Here is a 22,350-nt window from a genome sequence, read left to right as displayed (position 1 = left end):
TTCCCCTCCACTCTCCACTGAGCCACCTTCTCCCAGCTATTAAGAGTTCATTTCCTTGTTGAAAGAAAAATCCTAGAGGAACCTTTGAAGGCGGATATTGGTGATAAAATTAGGCAAAAGGAATTTGAAAAGTAGTAGACCAGTAGAATGTAAATAGAAGAAAAAGCGGTCTGGTAAATTACTTCTATAGATAATACAGTGCTTCAAATTGGAAGAGTTGAATTCTTTCTGTTTACATTGTTGCTGCTATTTTAGGTCAGTAATATATTTAAAGAAGTGAGTGTCTTTTGTTTTGAATTTTTTATTTAAGAATGAGCTTTTGGCTCATCTGGGCAGTTTTGCCTGTAAACTTTTCTAGACTCTTAGTCCTTTCCTTTTGTATTTCTTAAATTGTCCTCAAGTAAGTAAAAGGGGAGTGTGTAGCTATGTAAATAGTAAACTGGGGATGACTCATACATACTTCTGAGGCAGTAATAGTTATAATGATGAACTCCCCATATCATATCTTGGCCCAGTGAATCTTTGAGGAACTGTTTAATAGTTAGCTGGTAGCACAGAACTTTATGGCTATTGTTGATTATTTCGTGTGATATATTTCTACTGTTGCCAATGTGATGCTATAGCAATGGTAGTTGGGCTACTTAGGTATTGCTCACTTTGGAAACTGCGTAGTTCTGATTTCTGAGTCTATGGCATATTAATAGTTCTCTGCCTAGGTGTTTTTGATTGTCTATATGTTAGAACTTATTAAGAAGCACTACAGCCCTTGATTTTCGGAAGACTTTAGTTTACAAATCTTGCAGTTGGAAAACGGAAAGAACACCCTTTAAACTTTTGTCTAAAATGAAAGTTTAGGAAGGTCTGCAAACGTCTATATATATATTTATACGTGTTTGTGTAGTTTTCCCATCTACCATTATATAATGAGTGGCATTGAAAAGGAAAACAATCGATATCCAGAAATTAGATTTCTTTCTCTTTGTTTGACTATGATTTGCTGTGTGATTTTATGAAGTTTGTTTTGTTTTGGTGTATTTTGTGTGGCATAAGGATTCTGTGTTTTCTAGAAAGGTTGTACAGATAAAATATATAGTACATAATGAAAAATGCATATTTTTAGGATGTTCATATAGTGTATCTAGTTTTTTAAAAAATTATTAGAATACTCCAGTGGATTTCAGATCACCTATCATGCATCTGTTGTTTTCCCTTGTTTTCAGATTACTTTAGGCACGTGGACTTTAATTCAAAGATTTATTTTTGTTACATGAAGTCAATTTTTATTACAATGAATTATATATATTTTGGGGATTACATGATAGAAAATTTTTGTATTTCTTTAAAGATGTTAAAATTATATATAAGAAAATCATGTGCATAATATTTTTTCTATTTTCAGGTCCAATGATGCATCAGCAGCCTCCTTCACAACAATACAATATGCCACAGGGAGGTGGGCAGCATTACCAAGGCCAGCAGCCTCCTATGGGAATGATGGGTCAAGTTAACCAAGGCAATCATATGATGGGTCAGAGACAGATTCCTCCCTATAGACCACCTCAACAGGGTAAGCTTCCATTTGGAAAATGTCCTGCTTAATATAAATGACAGTAGTTGAAAGGCTTTGTATTTTAATGAATTCTTCATCTAGCCATAGTCAGGGTTTCTATTTTTTTTTTTTAATTTATATATATATATATATTTTCCCTAAAAGGTAGTAGATATAGTAGGTACAAAGGGCTGTGGATTGGATAGGAACTTCCTGGTATACAGCTTTCATTATTCTGGGAAAAGATTACGTCATAAAATTTTATATCGAAAGCTAATTTACAGCAGAAAATACTGTTTTACTTTTGAGAAGTTACTAAATATATGATTAGAAACAATAATTTATTTCAAACTGCTCTAATATCGAAAGAAAAAGAAAATTGTCTACCAGTTTGACCCTCTTTATAATAAGTTAGTGTTTGTTTTTTTGAGTTGGTATTGTTTGATATTGCATGTATATTCTTAACATTAATTTTTGTGAAATGTGTGTGTGGTGTTGGCTGTTTATGTACATGTGTGTGTGTAAGTATAGTTAAAAGTATATGAAATGCCAAAGCCCGGTAGGGGAATCTACAGCTGAGAAATAATCTCTCATAACATCAGATTAGAACAAAAGTCTTTGATGACCTAGAGAACAAATTGTTTACATCTTGACTGGTTGTGGTTTTTCAGGCCCACCACAGCAATACTCAGGCCAGGAAGACTATTATGGGGACCAATACAGTCATGGTGGACAAGGTCCTCCAGAAGGCATGAACCAGCAATATTACCCTGATGGTAATCTCTCCTACTGTTAACTTTCCCATTTTCTATCTCTGCCCAATATTGATGTAGATAGCTCTTCAAAGCATTTTAATGTGGATGAAGAAACTAACACTATGTTTCTTCTAAACTTAGAACACTTTAGTAATCTAAAGCACTAATGATAGTATTAGTTCATAATCTCTTTCCAAGCATATTTTGTTTAGATATTCTGTATTAGTACCATCAGGAATCATGTTCTGTCATTGGAATCCTTTATTATATAAAAGAGGATCCTTTTATATTTGGAATTGTTCGTTTGAACCAATGCCAATGTTTCTGATTTATTTTTCTAAAATAACAGCTTTATTGTGATGATTCACATACTGTGAAGTTCATCTATTGGTTTACTCTTATGCACTGTATAAATACAAAGAATTTCTTGAGTTTTTTTCCTCATGTTTCATCATTTTAGTTAATGTTGCGTACTTCTTAAAGAATGATGTTTTGCATACATTTGCATTTGAGAAAAATTTGGAAGCTAAATTATATCCATAATATAGTTGCACATAGAGTTAGTAGAATAGGAAAGGCATTTGGAAACCAGATTTTAATTTTAGTGATTTAGTGTAATGGTATGTATTTTTAGTAGGAAGATGGCTTGTGAAAAAGTGGTTAGTAAAGATGTGGCTGCACTTAGTAACAATCTAAGCATTCAAGTAGGCTTTCACCTGTACAGTTCAGTTCTTTCAGTTTGTCTGTATGTGTGAAAAATTTATAATACAATGGTAAAGGAAAAAACAATCCAAACATGTAAAACTGATAAATTAGAGGTGGTTAGTCACTTTACAAAATGATTTGTTATGAAAGGATTTGCCAAAGTCTTCATTTATATAGTAAGGTTTCTTGGTGTATTTAAGGTAAACCACTTAACAGAGAAACTTGGGAAACTAAGAATTTAAAGCTAAAGTATTGGGACCATTGACTAAAACTAATGTAAGCTAGCAAGAACATCTAACTTGGTGTATTTAAAAAATCATTTTGCCTGCCATTTTTCATCAGTGTATAAAGCATAAAAGTACATCACTATAAGGACATTGGTTTTACTGTAGTTTATGCCTGTAGAAGCAGAGCAAACACCTATAGAATTTTGCATACAATAAATGTTGTATAGTAATGATACGTATGAAAAATTCCGGTTAGAAAACCTGTTTTACTCAGGTTTTCTTGTCCTGAATTATTCAGGTGGTGGGCTTTTTTTCACATGTAGACATTGTATTAAGATTTTCTTTTAAATGAAAAACCAGTAAGTTTATATACTGTAGGTATTTTTAAAAGGTGAAATCTAGGTTGTTAAATTTTGTATATTACGAAGTCTGCTAAATATAAATGGTTTGATTTTTAAAATATAATTTAAGTAATTGAGTTGAATCTGACACTGATATCTTTGTCTGATTATTTCCTGAAATGTGAAATTTGTATTGTTATAAATAGGATCTTTTTATTTAAAATAGATAGAAATGTAATTTTTGTAAACATCAGAATTTTAAGGTTACTATAAATAATTCATCTTACTACAGCAGGGGATTTTAAAAATTTAAATGGTATCATTTTTGCAAATGTGTATTAATATATTTGACATTGACATTTACATAGAGTATTTATAACATAACAATAATTAATTTTCTTAGACAGCTTTGAATATTTTCGTACTATATTTAGATATTATGCCCATAAATGTGTAGATTAGGAGTTGGCAAACTTTTTTCTATAAAGGGCCAGAGGGTAAATATTAGAGTCTTTGTGTGCCATATGATCTTGGTCTCAACTACTGAATTCTTGTTGTAGTATGAAAACAGCTATAGAAAATGTGAGTGGGCATGACTGTGTTTCAGTAAAACTTTCTTTACAAACAGACCACTGGCCGTATTTAGACTACAGGCCACAGTTTGCCAACCCTTAATGTAGATATTTATGAGGTGGTTTGAGACCATTGGAATATTAGAGCACTGAGTATAATGAGTATAACTATAGCATTTATTCATAACTGTATTTCTCCTTCCTTCCTTCTAAAATGTAATTTAGATTGTAGCTACCTGAAAGGTTGTTTCCTGCATTTTCTTTGTGCAATTTAGTTAAAAAGGATGAGAATATTAATTTTCATTAAAGTCCAGTCATCTTGTAGTTGAAATTTATCATGTCTTAAAACTAAAGGTGTACTCTAGCACTTCACATAATATTAATTTTATGAAAGTGTATATTTATATTACTCTAGAAATATTAAAGGCTTCTAGAATGGTAGCATTAAGCAATATATTTTTATATCTGAAAATATTTTGAGATACATATATTTTATTAAATAGAGTGTGAAAAATTTGTTTCAGTTTTTTTCAGGGGAAAAAACTTATGGAGTTCTTTTATATTTTGCATTGTTTAGCATATGCTGTGGAATTGGCGACCAGCTGAACAGGTGTTTGAGAAAATATGATAATTGCTTCCTTTGTTCATTCTAATTTGATTCAAGTTATTTACATGTAAAAGGCCTAAATACTTTCATTCTCTTTAAAAAAAAATGGAAGATAAAGGTTTTTTTTCCTCCTCATGAAGATTATCAGATTAAATTCTAAGTGTAATGTTTCTAAAGCTATTGTTTTTCGCTTTAAAAAAATTTGCACTTTATCTCAATATGAAAACAATCACATTGTTAAATATTTGGCTAATGCAATTGAAATTATTTTTATGTATTTCCATTTCTTTTCTTTTTTTCAGTTTTATCTGAAAGTTTAAATATATTTAGGGTTTTCACTCAGTGGCCATTAACGTTTCTTCCTGTCTCTTGTCGAATTGATGTAGGTCATAATGATTACGGTTATCAGCAACCGTCGTATCCTGAACAAGGCTACGATAGGCCTTATGAGGATTCCTCACAACATTACTACGAAGGAGGTATCTATATACCTTCACACACATACACATATATATCCCCTTCTAAAGGAATGAAAAATCTTGCATAAGACAACTTCTACCCATGCAAAGCTCTTGTAGAATAATAGTTTGCTGGCTGTCTTGAAAGTTAGAGGGAGCCCAGAGCAATCAAAATCATTTCCTTACAAATATTTAAAATGTATAACCATGACTTTCCATTTCTAACAACAATAAAAAGACTAAAACATTTAAAAATAATTTTTTCCTCAGTGGAAATTCTCTATTTGAACATAAATCCATCAACCCAATTTTTTTTCTTGTGTGTGTTTACATATGTATAATTTCACATATAAGTATAGTACCTTTAGGAAACAGCTTGCTGATCTTGTGTAGCTAGTGTGTGCTCTTGTAGCTGTCTTTAATTTTGTCTTTTTTATTTTATTTAGCATAGTCATGATCTTATGACTGTGATGTTCCAGTAAATGTAATGCTCGTATGGCAGAGACGCTGAAAATGCTGCAGTTCAACCTTGCAAAATTGGCTTTAACTGCAGTTTGTTTGGCCGAAATCCTTCTGTTTGGTTTGAGTTTTTTCTTTGTTTTGTTAACTTTTAAAAATCAATATGGCATTTTATTTTGTTCTTGTGTTGTTGGCTATGCATCTTAGAGGAAAAATTTAATTAAGCAAACTTCTCAGTTTTTTTTTCTCTTCTCCAATTATCCTGTAGGAAATTCACAGTATGGCCAACAGCAAGATGCTTACCAAGGACCACCCCCTCAACAGGGATATCCACCTCAGCAACAGCAGTATCCAGGGCAGCAGGGCTACCCAGGACAGCAGCAGGGCTACGGTAATAGCTTACTGCAGTTTAGTTTTGTCTCCCCAAAACCTGATGATTAGTGTTTTGAAATATGGAAGTGGATGTTGATCATTTCTGAAAATTCACAATTTTAGCTTAGTCTGTTATTAGTTTATTTCAAATGTTCTTAGATAAACTATTAATCAGTTTAAAAAGAAACTAGTAAACTAGAGATGTTTCACTGACCAAAGGTGTGCCATGTAGCCATATAAAAGACAAGGAATATGAATTCTTAAACCTATTTGGCATTCATGACCAGCCAGTACTTTTGTATGTGCTTGGAAAGTTGATGAATTGGGTGATTACAAACCATATCTACATAATCCACTTAGCAAATTTGTTTTGAAAACTAATGACTATTACTGTGAAAAGTAACACTGATTTTTAAAGTACAAATGTGATCTATTCAGAATGCATAAAGAAATGTTTTTGTCATTCTCTAGTTAAGTAGCAACATACACATTCACAGGGGTGTATTTCATTCAGCCGTGTATCTTACAGAGTTTGGGGAAATTTTAGCTATATTTTCCTATTATATGCTCACTATCATATCTACTAGCTGGATATCTGACTTTAAATAACTTTAGTAGATAAGGAATGGGAAATGATAAGGACTTGATGCCTCAGCCTTAAATTTCAGGCTACTATAACTACTTTAGATATAGGAAAATACAATTTTAATGAAATTGAAGTAGCTGTTTATTAATCTCACATCATCTGTTGCTAACATGTCTCTTTCTTATATCAGTAATGCCATATTAGTTTTGTTCATTGATTTAAGCTCTGCTATCACCATGGCATCTCTCTCTACTTGTGATAGCAAATCTAAGAACCAAGATCAGGCTGAAAATTCTCTTGTGCCTTCAACATATGCACTGAAATTCAGTCAGATATTGAGAGTCAGGCATTGTCCCCAAAATGCTAAGTTCTCGTTCCCTAATTCCAGATATGATTTTAAAAATATTCCATGGATTTCTTGGTTTTAGAGAGACTTTCTTGCTTTTCTCAAATTGTATTTCCATTTAATGACCATTGAATATTTGTACTTTGAATAAATAGAGTATTCTGGTTTTATTGTGTTTGCATAGAAACAAATATGTGGCTAAATCAGGTAAACTTACTGATTTAACAGAAATACTATTTTCAGTGGAAAGAGAATAAAAGATATTAAGTATTTTTGGTTTAAGTAGCTAAGTGTTGTTTTGTTAGACATCAGGAACCCTAAAGGAGAAGTTCCTATTTTGCTTATTGATAGACTTCAGTTACCAAACTTTGTTCTAGAGTTTTAATAATTGAGAGTATAATAATTAAGTAAAATACTAGACTGATGGAATTTATTTAAGCTTGAAAATTTATTGTTCTCTTTTGGCACTTTCCTCTGCAATCAATTTTTTTTTTTATGGTAGGTTTGAGGCTGTGATAGAAAATATAAGTATCAAAGCTTTTCAGCTTATGCTTTGTAAAACATGCTTTATAATAGACAATAATATAGTTCATGAAATAAATGTATTTGTTTGGCAAGCCAAATTAGGCCTTTGCAATCTCTGAAATTTGAAATAATTCATTTTTATGGATTAAGTATTAAAGGTGATTGGTACACAGATTGTAACTTTTGAGTCAAGTTTTTCCACAGGCAACCTGTGGCTTTTAGTCGTATTTAGTTTCTGTTTGAAAATACTGTGATAATAAGTTTGTCAGTGCAGAGCATAAAGCATTCTTTCAGTGATTGCAAGTGTAAATCTAGAGTCATACAGTAGTAAATATCATTATTTCCCAAACTTGATTCAGAAATCGTTTCAATATTTTAATTTAAATCTGCTTCATGCCTTTTCTTTTACTTCTTGGTTATACTGGTTAACTTAACAGAGGGTAGATGAATTTTCATAATACGGAGTTAACCTGCCTTACAACTTCTGAATCTTTTACTCATTTTTGACATATAAATTTTTAATGGCTGATGCATTGTAGTAGTTACACTGAATCAAAGCATCTGGTACATGGTGGTATCCTTACAATATTTGCACTCTTACTGTAACCTTTGGAATTTATTTCAAGAAGCCTTTGAGAAAAACAAGCTACCAAACCATCTTTTATATTTTAGATATAAAAATATAACATCTAGTTTTAAATTCTTCTAGAGTTCTAGGAACTTATATTTTTATCTGGGCTCTTGTTTATGTTAATTATTTTGCAGGTCCTTCACAGGGTGGTCCAGGTCCTCAGTATCCTAACTACCCACAGGGACAAGGTCAGCAGTATGGGGGGTATAGACCAACACAGCCTGGACCACCACAGCCACCGCAGCAGAGGCCTTATGGATATGACCAGGTAACTTACACGGCCAGCTCTGTGATTGCTGCCCCCATTGTTTGTTCATTCTTGATTAGGTTAAATAATTTTCACTTGAAGGCTCATTTTTCCCTTCTCCTGTTCATAATATATGAGTTAACAACAACAAAAACTATTTACTTTTAAGTCTTTTTCGTAGAATGCTAGTACAGTGGATCATAATTACTATAACATAATAAAACGTCTTACCTCTAGGTACCAGCATTCATTCACAGTCACTCATTCATATTTCATAGTCATTCATTCCCTCTCTCATCTTTACCCCTGGGTATACTTCCCTTAGCTATTCCAAATATCATTCCTTGTTCTAAAGCCCCTAATTTCTCTGATCTTCCTTGTTTATTGCTGAAGACTACACGTTGACCTATTGAGATGTGGAGTCCATCTGTCAGTGCTATTATTAGCTCTTCTCTTCACTTTAGCATATCTACTATACTTCTTTCACCTCCGTGATATTCCTTCTTTTTAAATTCGTACTTAACCACCTGTCTCTGTTACCTCCTTTTATACACATTATCCATTTTCTCAAGTAATCTTTTCTCTTAATAATCTTTGTTCCCTGTTATCGTTCCTTCTACCTTCAGTATGTACAGGTGTGCCTCATCCTAAGACAACTGTATTCTCTTGAATCTACTGTTTAGTTTAGTTTTCTTTTCAACAGGAAACTTCTTAGCATTAATAATCTGTGCCACAGTCATTGTTTTGTGAATATTCTCATACATACTCTATAATGGAAATGATTTATTATTGGCAATTTCTTTAGGTTGATTGTAGGTTTGTCTAATGACTTTCTGGTGAGGGTAATCTGGTCTGTTCACCATTTAAGCTACCTAAAGTAGGTTATTTTTTGTAAGGTAGGGTTCCAGGGCCAGTGAAAGTGAGATTTTTTGGAAATTAATTCCCTTATTCAACAAATATTTATTAATTTTCTATGGGTGCTGGACACCGTATGAGTAAAACAGACATGCTCCCTGTGACTCGTGGAGCAACTGTCTTCATCTTTTTTGACTTCAGTTGAACATTTGACATATGTTCCTATTTTCATTCTTTATGGTCTCTTATGTTACTGTACTATTTTGTTCCTCTTACATTTCCAGTGATTCCTTTATGCCTATCTTTCTTTTTACCCAAATATTAATAGATGGCTCAGTGTTTTTTTAGTTTCTATATTTATACTGTCTTAATATTTTCAGCATCCTTAGCTCATCCCGCAACCCAACTTCAGCTCCATTTTTCAACCTGTGTACAGAACATTTCTCTTTGGGTGTCTTGCCATTTTACTCAACTTCAGCATGTTGCAGCATAAAGTAACCATTTTCTTTAGATCAACATATTTCTAAGTTCTCTAAATTTAACACGATTGAGTAAATGTTTCTTGAGCAATATTTATGTGTTAAGTACCCAAGATTGGGGTATATTGGGAACTAAGATAGACATGGATCTGCCTTTGTGAACTTAAGTCTGGATGGGGTACAGACAGGTAAGCAGGTGACACAATACAGTGTGAGAAATACTTGGATGAGGAAAGGCAAGATTTGTGTGGAAGGGAGCTTCTAACCCAGATTTAGAGAAAATGTTCCTTGGGAAGTATTATAGAAGTGTGAGGGCCCAAGGATGACTAGGTATTATTAGCCAAGTGGACACGGAGGGAAGGATATTCTAGTTGGAAGTAAGTGCATTCACAAAGGACTGATGTTGAGATGTATGGTCCAGTAAAGCAGAAACATGGGGAAGAAGAGACAAGACCAGAGAGATCATTTGGGGTTAGATTAGGAAGACTCTTATAGGCCATATTAGGGCACTTGGTAAATATGGTATATGACATATATGACAGATACATGACACACAGTTGACCGTTGAAAAACATGGATTTGAACTTATACATGGATTTTTTTCCGTTGATTGCAGTTCAATTGACCCACGCAGTTCAAACCTGTCTTGAACTCCATGGTTGGAAATCTGCCTATGTGGAGGGCTGATTGTAGTTATATACATTTTTCAACGGTGCAGGAGGGTCAGGGCCCCTAACCTTCATATTTTTCAAGTGTCAACTGTACTTTTATTATCATATTCCATCCCCTAACATTCTTAGGAATTTGGGACTATACTGTAGATAATGAACCATGAAGTTTGGGTAATTGCCAGCCACATCTGCTTCCCCACTAGGAAAGTATCTGAGGAGGGGACCATTTTCGCTCCTCTAGGATTAGTCTCTCCACATTGTTTTATGTTTGATCTTACCTGTATCCCCCAAACACCTATTGGTCTCTTCATTTTAGGGAAAGTAGTTTATCTCTTCAAGATGGTTAAGGCAATGGAAAACCAATACAGATTCTTAAACCCACAGTAATATAATTATAATAGTAACTTTTAATACAGATGAATCTTATAGCAGAATGAATTAAAAGGGGGAAATTGGGAGAGAAAGCCTTATTAGGAGACTCCTGTTTCTCTTGTCAGTCTTTCCCATCGCAGTAAAGAGCAGCTCGATTCTTGTAGTTCCTCAGGCTAAAAACCTGAGTCATCCTTGACAGCCCTCCTTTTTGCAAATCAAACATCTCATCAACCATTAAATCTCATCATCTTCAAAACATATCCGGTATCTAGCCATTTTTTATAACCTCGTGCTCTTACCTTAATCAAAGTCACATCTGTCACTCACCGGGACTGGTACAGCAATATCCTCCCTGGTCTTCCTACTTTTATCCTGGCTTCTCTACAGGATATGCTCCACATAGGATCCAGAATGATCTTTTAAAAACGTTGGTCATATCATGCCACCTCTCTGCACGAAACTCTGTGGTGGCTTCAATCTCACTCAGAGTGAAAGCCAGACCTTATAATGGCCAACAATTGTGTCCTCACCTTCTACCCCACCACTTCATCTCTCTGTTTATATCCCAACTATTCAGTGCCCTCATTCACTCCGTTTCACTCACATTGGCATGCATGCAAGCTTGTTTGGACCTCAGTACCTTCATATGTACTGCTCCCTCTTTTTGAAATTCTTTCCCTTGTACCTGCAGTGCTTGCTTCCTCACTTTCTTAAAATCTCTGCTCTGAAATGTCACCATATCATATATCATTGAGTCCTTTACTGTTTATCTAACATAATAACATCCTCCACTGCCTCGCTCTATTTCCCTATCCTTCTTAATATATTTAAACAGCTTTATTAAAGTATAATTGACATACAGTAAACTGCATCTATTTTAAAAGTGTACAATTTTGTATATTTTGGCATGTGTATATACTTGTGAAGCCATCATCAAAGTCAAAATAATGAAATTCCATCATTCTCAAAAGTTTTCCTGTGCCCTTTGAAATTCTTCCCCTTACCACTAAACCTTCCCTAGACAACCACTAATCTACTTCCTTGCACTATAGATTAGTTAACATTTTTCAGAATTTTATATAAATAGAATCATGTAGTATGTTCTCTTTTTTTGACTTTAAGTCAGCCTAATTATTTTCATGTTTATTCTTACTGAATGTATCAATAATTCCTCGTTAACTGCTGAACAGTGTTCTATTGTTATATGGATATACCACTATTTGTTTATCCTTTGACCTAGAAATAGAAGTTTAGGTTTCCAGTTTGGGGCTTTTACATTTTAAAGTATTGTGAACATTCATGTATAAATCTGTAGATACATCCGTTCGTTTTTCTTGGATAAATACCTAGGAGTAGAAAGGCTAGATCATAGGGTAGCTGTATGTTTAATTTGTTAAGCTGCTGTATTGTTTTCCAACTTGACTATACCATTTTGCATTCCCACTACCAGTGTTGAGAGTTTCAGTTTTCTGCATCCTTGCCAACACTTGGTATATTATAATCAGTCTTTCTATTGTACCTATTCTAATACATACATAGTGATATTTCATTGTGCTTTTAATTTGCATGTCCCTAAGGACTAGTGATAGTGTCCATCTTCTCATGTATTTTCCATCTATGTATTATCTTAACCAGAAAGGACTTCAAATCTCCTTTGCTCCTGTTTAAATTTGGTTCTTTAGTTTTTCACTGTTGAATATTGAGATCATTATATGTTCTACATAAAAGTTGTTTATCAACTCTGTGATTAGCAGATTGCAGATATTTTTTTTGTTTTTTATAAATAAAGTATGGCTTATTTTATAATTTTCTTAACAGTGTCTTTTGAAGGGAGGAATTTTGAAATTTTTAAGTCCAATTTGTCAAGGTTTTCTTTTATAGGTATAGAATTCTAGGTTGAGGTTTTTTGTTTTTTTGGTTTTTGTTTTTTAATAATTTTTAATATTGATTACTGTTTTTTTTTCTCTTTCCTTTCTTTTTTCCCTTTCCGCCTCCCCCCCGCCCCCCGACACTCCATTTCTCAGTCTAGTTGTGTAGGACACAGCTCTCTGGCACATGCTTGTATTATGAGCTTTGCCCCCCCGGCTGAGGCAGTGTGTTGCCACTAGTGGGTTGGCGGCTCACAGCTGCTCACGGCGGCTCACGCCAGCCACTCATGATGTCTGCTGGCCGCTCCTGGCAGCACAGGTAGCCGGCAGCAGCACACACACACAGCAGCCCAGCTCTAGGGAGAGCCATTGTTCACAATCTTAGCTGTAGAGGGCGCAGCTTACTGGCCCATGTAGGAATTGAACCAGCGACCTTGGCGTTAGGAGCAGGGCGACCAAACCACCTGAGCTACTGGCCCAGCCCTAGGTTGAGTTTTTTTTTTTTTTTTTTTTCCTTCCTTTCAGCACTTAAAAGCTATGGCTCCATTGTTTTCTCACATTATTTTCCAAGGAGACATCTGCTATCATTTTTATCTTCTTTGATAGTGTATCTTTTTTTTTTCCTGACTGCTTTTAAGATTTTCCCTTTATCAAATTATTTAACTGAAAACAAATTTCTGTTACTCAGATTGTGTTCAGTAATTTGATTAGACATGCCTTGGTGTAGATTTCATTTTTCTTATGCATGGCATTTGTGTAGCTTCTGGGATTTGTGGCTTTATAGTTTTCATCAAATTTGGAAAAATTCTGACTAAATATTTTTCCTGTCTCTATCTCTATTCCCCTTTCTGTCCTCTCCAGACTCCAATTACATGTATATTTGTCTGCTTAAAGTTGTGCTATAGTGATGCTCTATGCATTAAAAATTTTTTTCAAAAATTTAGTTTCTGTTGCTTTGTCTTGCAGTTCACTACTCTTGTTCATTCTCTAAACTGCTTTTAATCCAGTTCCAGGTAGTTTTCATCACAGACATATTTTTGATCTTTAGAAGCTTGAGTTGGGTCTTTTTTTATATCTTCCATGTCTCTGCCTAAATTCTTGAACATATAGAATACGAGTACCGTGTTTCCCCGAAAATAAGTCCTACCCCGAAAATAAGCCCCAGTTAAGATTGTCAGCCAGATGGACGCATTTAGTACTTTATGACGCTGTCCTAGAAGATGACAAGACTGTATTTGAATAAATATAGATTTGTTGTACATGAAAAAATAAGACATCCCCTGAAAAGACACCGTAATGCGTCTTTTGGAGCAAAAAGTAGTATAAGACCCAGTCTTATTTTCAGGGCAACACGGTCTGATAACTGTTTTTGTATCTTTTCTGTTAATTCTAGCATCTAGCTTTGATTGACTGCCTTGTTTTCTTTCTCATCAGTCATATTTTCCTCATCCTTTGTATACATGATAATCTTTGATTGAATGCCAGACATTGTGAATATTACTTATACTTTGTTGGGTGATGGATATATTTGTATTTTTAGAAATAGTCTTGAGCTTTGTTTTGGGATTCAGTTAAATAATTTAGAAACAGCTTAATCTTTTGGGAATTACTTTTAAAATTTGTTAGCAGTGTTTAGTCCTAGGCTAAACATTCCCACTATTAAATGTAGACCCTTTTGGGTACTTAGCCCAATGCCCTTGAATTATGAGGTTTTTCACTCTGGGTAATGGGAATAGACACTATTTCCGGTTCCTATGTGTGCGCCAAGTATTGTTTCCGCTAATCCTTTTGGGTGTTTCTTCCTTTAGACTTGGGTATTTTCCTTGCATGGATTTGCATTTTAGTACTATGCTGAACAGAATAGTTTCACTGCCCTAAAAATCCTCTCTGTTCCCTATATTCATTCTTCTCCCTAACCCCTAGAAATAACTGATTTTTTTTACTGTTTCCATATTTGCTTTTTTCAGAATGTTGTATACTTGGAATCATGTAGTATATAGCCTTTTCACTTGATAGACACTTTTCACTTGATGTGGTTTGATAGTGGATTTTTTTAGTGCTAAATAACATTCCACTGACTGGATGTACCACAGTTTGTTTATCCATTCATTTATTGAAAGACATCTTTGTTGCTTCCAAGTTTTGGTAATTAGGAATAAAACTGCTATAAACTTTTGTGTGCAGGTATATGTGTGGGCATACATTTTCAACTCATTGAAATCCAGCACGATTGCTGGATTATGTGGTAAGAGTATGTTCAATTTTGTGAGAGACAGCACCTGACTTGTCTTTCATGGCTGAACCATTCTGCATCCTCGCCAGCAATAAGAGAGTTCTGTCACTCCACATCCTCATCAGCATTTGGTGTTGTCAGTGTTCAAGATTTCAGCCATTCTAATAGGTGACAGTGGTAGCTCATTTTAATTTGCATTCCCTAATGACATATGATGTGGACATCTTTTTGTATGCTTGTTTGCCATCTTTCTGTCTTCCTTGGCGAGGTGTCTGTTGAGGTCTTTGGTCCGTTTTTTAATTAGGATGTTTTCTTACTGTGTTTTAAGAGTTCTTTGTATATTTTGGATAACAGTCCCTTCTCAGATGTATCTTTTACAAATATTGTCTTCTTGACTTGTCTTCTTATTCTCTTAACATGGTCCTTTGCAGTGTAGAGAAAACCCATGTTTTTGATCCTGGAATTTGTTAATGGTTGTAAATATGAGTATACTTTTGGGGGCTTGCCTGTGATTTAATTTGATCTCAGCATTGTGATCAGGTGTGGGTCAATTTACTTAAATTCTCAGCGCCTCAATTTCTTCTATATAAAATGGAGATAATATTTATTGTTTAGGTTGTAGATGGACACAAAGCACTTACAGTGTTCCACACATGGTAAGGTTTTATTTAATTGAGGTATATTAAGAATTAGATATTGTTATTACTAGCCAGACTTCAAGCTCTGTGTTACCAAATAATTAATAGCTTCTACTCCTCATTATTGTATATTATCTTTTATTCTCCACTTCCCTAAGCAATCTTAGTGATTTTTTTTCCTCTATGCCTTTGCTTTTGCTATTCCTTTTATTTGAATTGCCCCTTTTTCTTTTGTATTTAAATTTTACTATTCTCTTAAGGCTCCCACATTCTCTGAAATGTTTTTCTAATTAATTTAGCTGTGTTAACCTTTTCCTTTCTGAACTCTTGTAGATCTTCTGTAATTGTACTTTATTTGTTTTCAAATTTCTTATGGTGATGAGTATATAATATTTGCTCAATAAATGTTTATAATTGCTTAAATATAATATTCGGTATACAGTATTTAAGCAGTCTTATGTGTCAGGCACTCTTCACTACTTGGGGCATAAGGATGGATAAGACTTAATCTCTTCCCTCAAGTAATTCATAATGTAGTAGATAAATTATAACTTATATAGCACAGCAGTTTTTAACCTCTCTTCTGCTTTCACATTATTCGTAATGTGTGCAACTCATTTTCATCATACAGGAGCATCCTTCAACAATTGACTTGCTTATTTATACTTATTTATAATTTTAAATAGCCCTTTTTCATGTTCTCTTATTTAAGTGTCCTAACAAACAAGTGAGGGTAGGAATTAATGTAGCCATGAACGGAAAGGAAATTGAGATTCAGAGATGGAGATGTTACAGTCCCACCTTAGAGGTGAAGAAACCGAGTCTCGAAGAACTTTTTTAGACTCAAATAGAAAGTTAACAATAGAGTTGGGACTTAAACTCAGCTTTAGTAGTTAGATCATCTAGCAATTGAATATATTAGATTGGTGCAAAAGTAATTGCAGTTTTACAATTTTTAACCTTTTAAACTGCAATTACTTTCACACCAACCTAATAATAAGCTCCTGTATGCCGTGGATTGACTTATATCTCTTTTTTTAAACTTTGTATTATAGAAAAGAGAATTATCACATGATTTCTCTGTACCTACTAACCAACTTCCAGAATTATCAATATTTTGCCGATGTTTTATGTAACCTCCCCCACACTAATTTTTTTCTTTCAGAGTATTTTAAATCAAATCCTAGATTTGATATTCTACCTACCAAATATTTCAGGATGAGCATTGACTTTAAATTTTGCTAAATATAACTGTAAAGTATGGTAATATTTTAAATACCTTAATTCTATTTATAGTGCTTCAGTCCATTAGATATGTAGTAGAATTCAGTAGATTTTCAAGTATATCTACTCATATGGAAATGTAAACTTTTAGGGCACTGTTTCCTATGGTACAGAGGTATTTCAACTCTAGAATATTTTGTTGATAAAATTAATGTGACTTAGGGAAATTTAACCAAAGGAAACAGCTGATTATGTACTTTCTCTAATGAGTACTGTTTTTGGAAAATAGGTGCTTTAATGAGCATCTATTTTAAAAACATTTAAGAAAGTTTTGTTATATATATTTTCTAGTATGTTTCTGTTCTCTCTTTTTTTCTTATTTTAGAGGGAAGAAGTTCCTTCTCTTCTCCAAAAGTGAAACTTAACAGTTGTATACTAGACATCATTTCCCTCCTTTGTAGAATTTTGCTACTTCATCCCCTCTTTGATATCTGTACTCTCTATTTCTCTCCTATTCAGCCAGGTTACATGTTGTCAAGTCTACTTTATTAAAAGCAACAAAACCAAAACAAATTTCCTTTGATTTTATGTATAAGCTGCCTGTCTGAATACCTCTCCTGGCACTTTGTTGGCCTCAGGGACCCTAATTCTTTAACATGGATTTAAGGTTCTTTTCCCTTTATCTTCTAGCTATCTTTCCATCCTTGCCACTTATCCCAATACCCTTCATGTTAATTTATAATAGTAGTTATAATAAGGTAAATAGTCACAATGTTTTTATACTAGCATAAAATTTATGTACTAATATATATACCACACCAGGATTTAGAACCAGAACTTCTCACTCATTTTTACTCAATTTAGTTCAACAAAATTTACTAAATATTAAAATTTCCACTGTGACAGGTAATATTATTCTATGCTCAGAGACTCTGAAATCCATTTGCAATTGAATGTAATACCAGAAGAAATTCCAGAGATACTGTCTACCTAAATGCATAATAATTTTTGTCTGTGGTAGAGGCAGTTGCTTTTGTAGCATGGCAGTGTTAAGATTTATTTGTATTTTCTGTGCCAGACTATTATGATCAAGCTGTTTTCTAATTATCTTTTAAAATTTATCTTTTAGGGACAGTATGGAAATTACCAGCAGTGAAAAAGTACTTACATTCCAATAGCCTGTATCTATTAGCAGCCATATTGTCACCTCAGCACTGTGGACACCTCCTTGTGAAGAGATCCTTCCATTCCATCTAGTTTTTGGAAAAACCTTGTGGATAAGTGGCTGTTTCATCAGTAAGCAGTCTTTGTGGCTTAGTTGTAAAAGGCTTTAGTAGCTCAAATATACTCTTAATTTCGCATTTCTACTCTAGATGGCAACATTGGACAGAAAATACGACATAACCAATTTGCAATGATTTCGGAACTGTGTTTCAAATGGACTGTTACAGACTGAAAGGTGTGAACAGCTTTGTATGTTTATGAAGGTTAAGGGAATTTAATACTTTTCCACAGATTCTTTTGTAAGGGGAAGAGGGAAATGTACACTTTTTACAGCAGCAATATTTTGTATATTATGTTTATTTCGTGTGGTGAATATGCAAGGCGGTACACTACGCATTGGACAGAATCATAGATCCTCTATTATTGTGGATTGGAGCATGGTGGATGCTTGGATGTGTTGGTCTCAAAATGGTGTACTATAAAGACAAAGGTGAGGGAGAAGGAAAAGCACACCATATGTCCACTGTTAATGTTTTTTAGAGGAAATTCAGATGTGTTTTATCTGTTAGATAATCAAGAACACTGTGATACAGTTTTGAGTAAAATGACGTTTTTTTAAAGCTTTCCAGTTTTGTGGATTAAAACCTTTTTATAAAGATCATTTATAATACAGTTTTAAAATGTGAGGCAATAAGAATTCATGTTGGATCTGAAGAATCTTGGTAACAGTTTTATGTAAATGAAATGGTAATCCTCTCCTAAAATAGCAATAACTGAAAATGGAAGTGTTAATTTTACTTTGAGTAATCAGGGAACTTAGTACGTAATATCAAAGCATTTTATAAATGATATCAAAGAAGTCAACATTGATCCAGTAATTTTATTTTTTAACATTAGAAGGTTAATTGGTTTATATAATAGAAGAGTTTAGGAGACTTACAAATCTTTATTTCAACTTTCTAACTGGAAATAATACCATTTATAAAGTGACACGTTTAAATTTTTCCCTTTTTTATGTTGGTTAATATAACAGAGATGTTTAGGGAAATGCTTATTAATGAGGTTTAGTATGATCTGTATTAAAAGCATAGAGTTTGCATTCTAGATGACCTTGTTTATTAGCATGGCATATTTAATCATATTTGAGACTGTCCTGTGCCTGATAATTTTAGCTTAAGTCAGGGATATTGCATTGGGCAGGAAATCATGCATTAAGAAGTTTATAACCACAATTATTTAAGTGTACTCTGAAAACATCTAGCCCAAAGGTAAGTTGCTATTTTTATCACAGTTGCCTATGCCCAGGGAATAAGGTGTATTCTTTATAATTGAATTGGTTTTTCCCACTTCTAACTGGAAACAAAACAGAAGGGGTGCCATTAATTTGAATAAGCAAAACATACTGTCCTCAACATACTGTAATCAAAAGGAATTTCAGTGTGTGTGTGTGTGTGTGTGTGTGTGTGTGTGTGTGTGTGTGAGAGAGAGAGAGAGAGAGAGAGAGAGAGAGAGAAAGAATGAGAGAGAGAGGTGCCGGGGAGAGTGAGTTTTAAGGTCAGAAAAGTTGTTTTCCAACTTGGTCAATAGAAAATGGACATCAAGTTTAAACACATAAAGCATGGACAGCCTTATTGTGATTGAAATGCTTATCGGTTCTGTGCCAATTTTCCACCACTGTGTACTTTGTTGCTATTTAAAACTGTATCAACTCTAACGGAAGAATAAATTATTTGTGATTTTAATTTTCTCATTTGTTTCTTTAAATTGGATCTCTTTGACTTTCTTGTTTTGTCTGGAGACTATGCTGTGGGTTTCTTTATATAAGTTAGCCCAGTATAAGCAGAATATATTTGTATTCTAGGACTTTATCAAAATTCTCTTGCCATGCCCAAGTTAATTAGAATTAACTGTTCAGTAATCAGCATGTTGTGTGGGCTGTTTGTTACAGAATTCTTTCTCTGAAAATGAAGTCCATAAGGCTATAATCAAGATGACTGAATTAGATAAATGAGTTGAGGAGACAAAATTGTACTAAACCCAACCTGGTATAGATATGTTATCTCATTTGAAATAAGCTCAACTGACATTAAGAAATAATTTGTCTTGCCAACCCATCTTCTGTTGTCTTATTCTCCTTTTAATGGAAACTAAAATTGCAATTTTAATAAGCAGAATTTCCTCTAGGACTGTCTTCCTGGAGACTAGTGCATTTGCAAGGTTTAATTGTTTTATAACAGTCTTATTTCGTAAAAGTTTTTAATTGGTGATGACAAAAATTACCTTACTCCTTTGATACCTAGTAAGAACTTTACCAGTAGCTTTCTACAAAATTTGACATTCCCATATGGACTATAGTAAAACTGAAATTTTTATTTTATCAAAATGTATATTATTATAATGAAGAGATATTATTACATCCCATAAAGTTTCAGAAGCAAAATATTACTAAGAAGAATGCAGGGTGATTATTGATTAACATTTAAAAATATTTAACTGCTAATTTAGTTGTTTGAGAATATGTTAGTATTATTTTGTAGAATTGTGGTGACACATTGTTTTTGATTTTTTTTTTAAATCGGGTTTTCAAACATAAAGTGGAGAGAACCCGTATACCAGTTACCCAACTTACTTAGCAACTCATAGCCAATCTTGTGTTGTCTATACACCGAACCACAAATTGAAGCATACAGTATGTCCTTTAATTTCTGTAGGAATCTGTTAAAGACAAGTACTATTTTAAAAAGCACCTTCTTAGTACTTAGGGACCTTTTCTGTTTCTCAGATTCTCTATTTTTAGTGTTAACAGTAAATTAGAAACCATCTCAGAAATTGTATGAATAAGTCACTGCCTTTTCTTTCATCTTAATCATTCATGTTAAATAATTAAGACATTAGCAGAAATAGATTACACAGAAAGTGAAAATTCTCCATAATTTCATCTCTTAAAGGTAGCAATTATTAAAAGGTTTGATACACATTTTTTCCAATTTCATTTTACACACAAGCCAACATATATTGTTGGTTTGTCTTTTAAAACAAAATGGAATTACACTAGCAATAGTATTTTGCAACTTCCTTTTTTTTTTTTAAGTTAGAAATATCCTGAATGCTCTCTATTCTTATGTTGGTCCTAATTTTTTATTACTGCCAAAACAAAGCTTTCATAAGCTACCTGGCAAAAAAAAAAATTGTGTGCTTACTGGGGTATTTCTATACAGTAAATTTCTAACTTGTTAGGTGTAAGGCAATGTACATTTTTAAAGGTGTTCCCTTAAAAGATATATCCTTGCCAAAACCATATTATTAGTCTTGTTAATTTTTGCAGTTCTAATAGGCCTTAAAAAATGCTATCAGAATTTAATTTGAATTACATTAGATTTATTAATATTTGTAAGTTTGAGCATCATTTCAAATGTTTAATAACACTTTCATTATTTTTTGCCCTGAAATACCTTTTAATGTCTTTTGTCCATTTTTCTATTAGGATGTTTGTTATGTAAGAGAGAGGAAATAATATACATACATATACACAGATACATATACTTATTTATGGTTTTCTCTATATACACATATTAATACTTTGTTTCTTCTATATTTGTTTCTTTAGTCTGTTTATTTTTTAATTTTGGCTATGATGTATTTCACTGTATTAAAGTTTTAAGATTTTATATAGTCAATTTCATAGCTTGTTGCAACCTCCCTAACTTCCAAATGTTTAAAAATATTCCTATATGTGCTTCTGTTTTTTGAAAATTTATTGTACATGGTATGCTTTAGAATGTTAACTTTTTTTCTCTATGGATAAACAGTTGTTTCACATCATTTATTGAGTATACCAGTGATTTGAGAAGTCACCTTATTCTGTTTATTTAAAACATTACTTACAGTTAAGGCATGTTTGACTTATGCTATTTCAAAAACTAGTTGCATTCTTTTAAGTATAACTTCATTTAATTGACATAAAGCGGTATGTTTTTTTCCCCTAGTAAGGTGTTTTTTATTAGATAAGAGTTAACTGCCAAGGTATAAACAATGACTGGCTTTTTAAGAGAATTACTGAAATGTGTTTTTATATAGAATAACTAGAATAGATTGGAGAGTTTTGCTTGTTGAAGTTTGCAAACTCTTTAATTTTTTATATCCTCTATTAATTATCTCCATAGCTGCCCCAAAGTATCTTGATTACTTACCAAAAACATTAAGAAATTGATACCAAATCTTTTTTATTGTTTAAAACTCCAAGTTTTAGAAATAAACAATCTAATATACTTTTCATTAATTCAATAAAGACCTATAAATAAGATGATCATATAATTTATTGCTCAATCTGGGAAACTTGAGAATGAAAGGGGTATATATTAGGTGTGAACAAAAAATACGGTGAATGCTGCTGCTGCCGTCCAATG

General features: G+C 33.1%; 1 protein-coding gene across 2 annotated transcripts in view; it reads left to right on the top strand.

The window, feature by feature from the left end:
- Positions 1-18,569, top strand: part of SS18 (SS18 subunit of BAF chromatin remodeling complex) — a 61,757-nt gene extending 43,188 nt beyond the window's left edge. The window contains exons 6-11 of one of the 2 annotated variants that reach the window (XM_033087542.1): positions 1,400-1,567; positions 2,221-2,325; positions 5,143-5,235; positions 5,942-6,064; positions 8,268-8,401; positions 17,850-18,569. In XM_033087542.1, coding sequence (XP_032943433.1) covers positions 1,400-1,567; positions 2,221-2,325; positions 5,143-5,235; positions 5,942-6,064; positions 8,268-8,401; positions 17,850-17,876 — 650 coding nt within the window. In that variant the 3' untranslated portion in view covers positions 17,877-18,569. The remainder of the gene's footprint in view (positions 1-1,399; positions 1,568-2,220; positions 2,326-5,142; positions 5,236-5,941; positions 6,065-8,267; positions 8,402-17,849) is intronic. The other variant, XM_033087543.1, reaches the window with a different exon arrangement.
- The last annotated feature ends 3,781 nt before the right edge of the window (positions 18,570-22,350 follow it).

This window comes from Rhinolophus ferrumequinum, chromosome 19, assembly GCF_004115265.2.
Source record: "Rhinolophus ferrumequinum isolate MPI-CBG mRhiFer1 chromosome 19, mRhiFer1_v1.p, whole genome shotgun sequence".
NCBI lineage: Eukaryota > Metazoa > Chordata > Mammalia > Chiroptera > Rhinolophidae > Rhinolophus > Rhinolophus ferrumequinum.
This window is presented reverse-complemented; position numbering and strand designations above follow the sequence as displayed.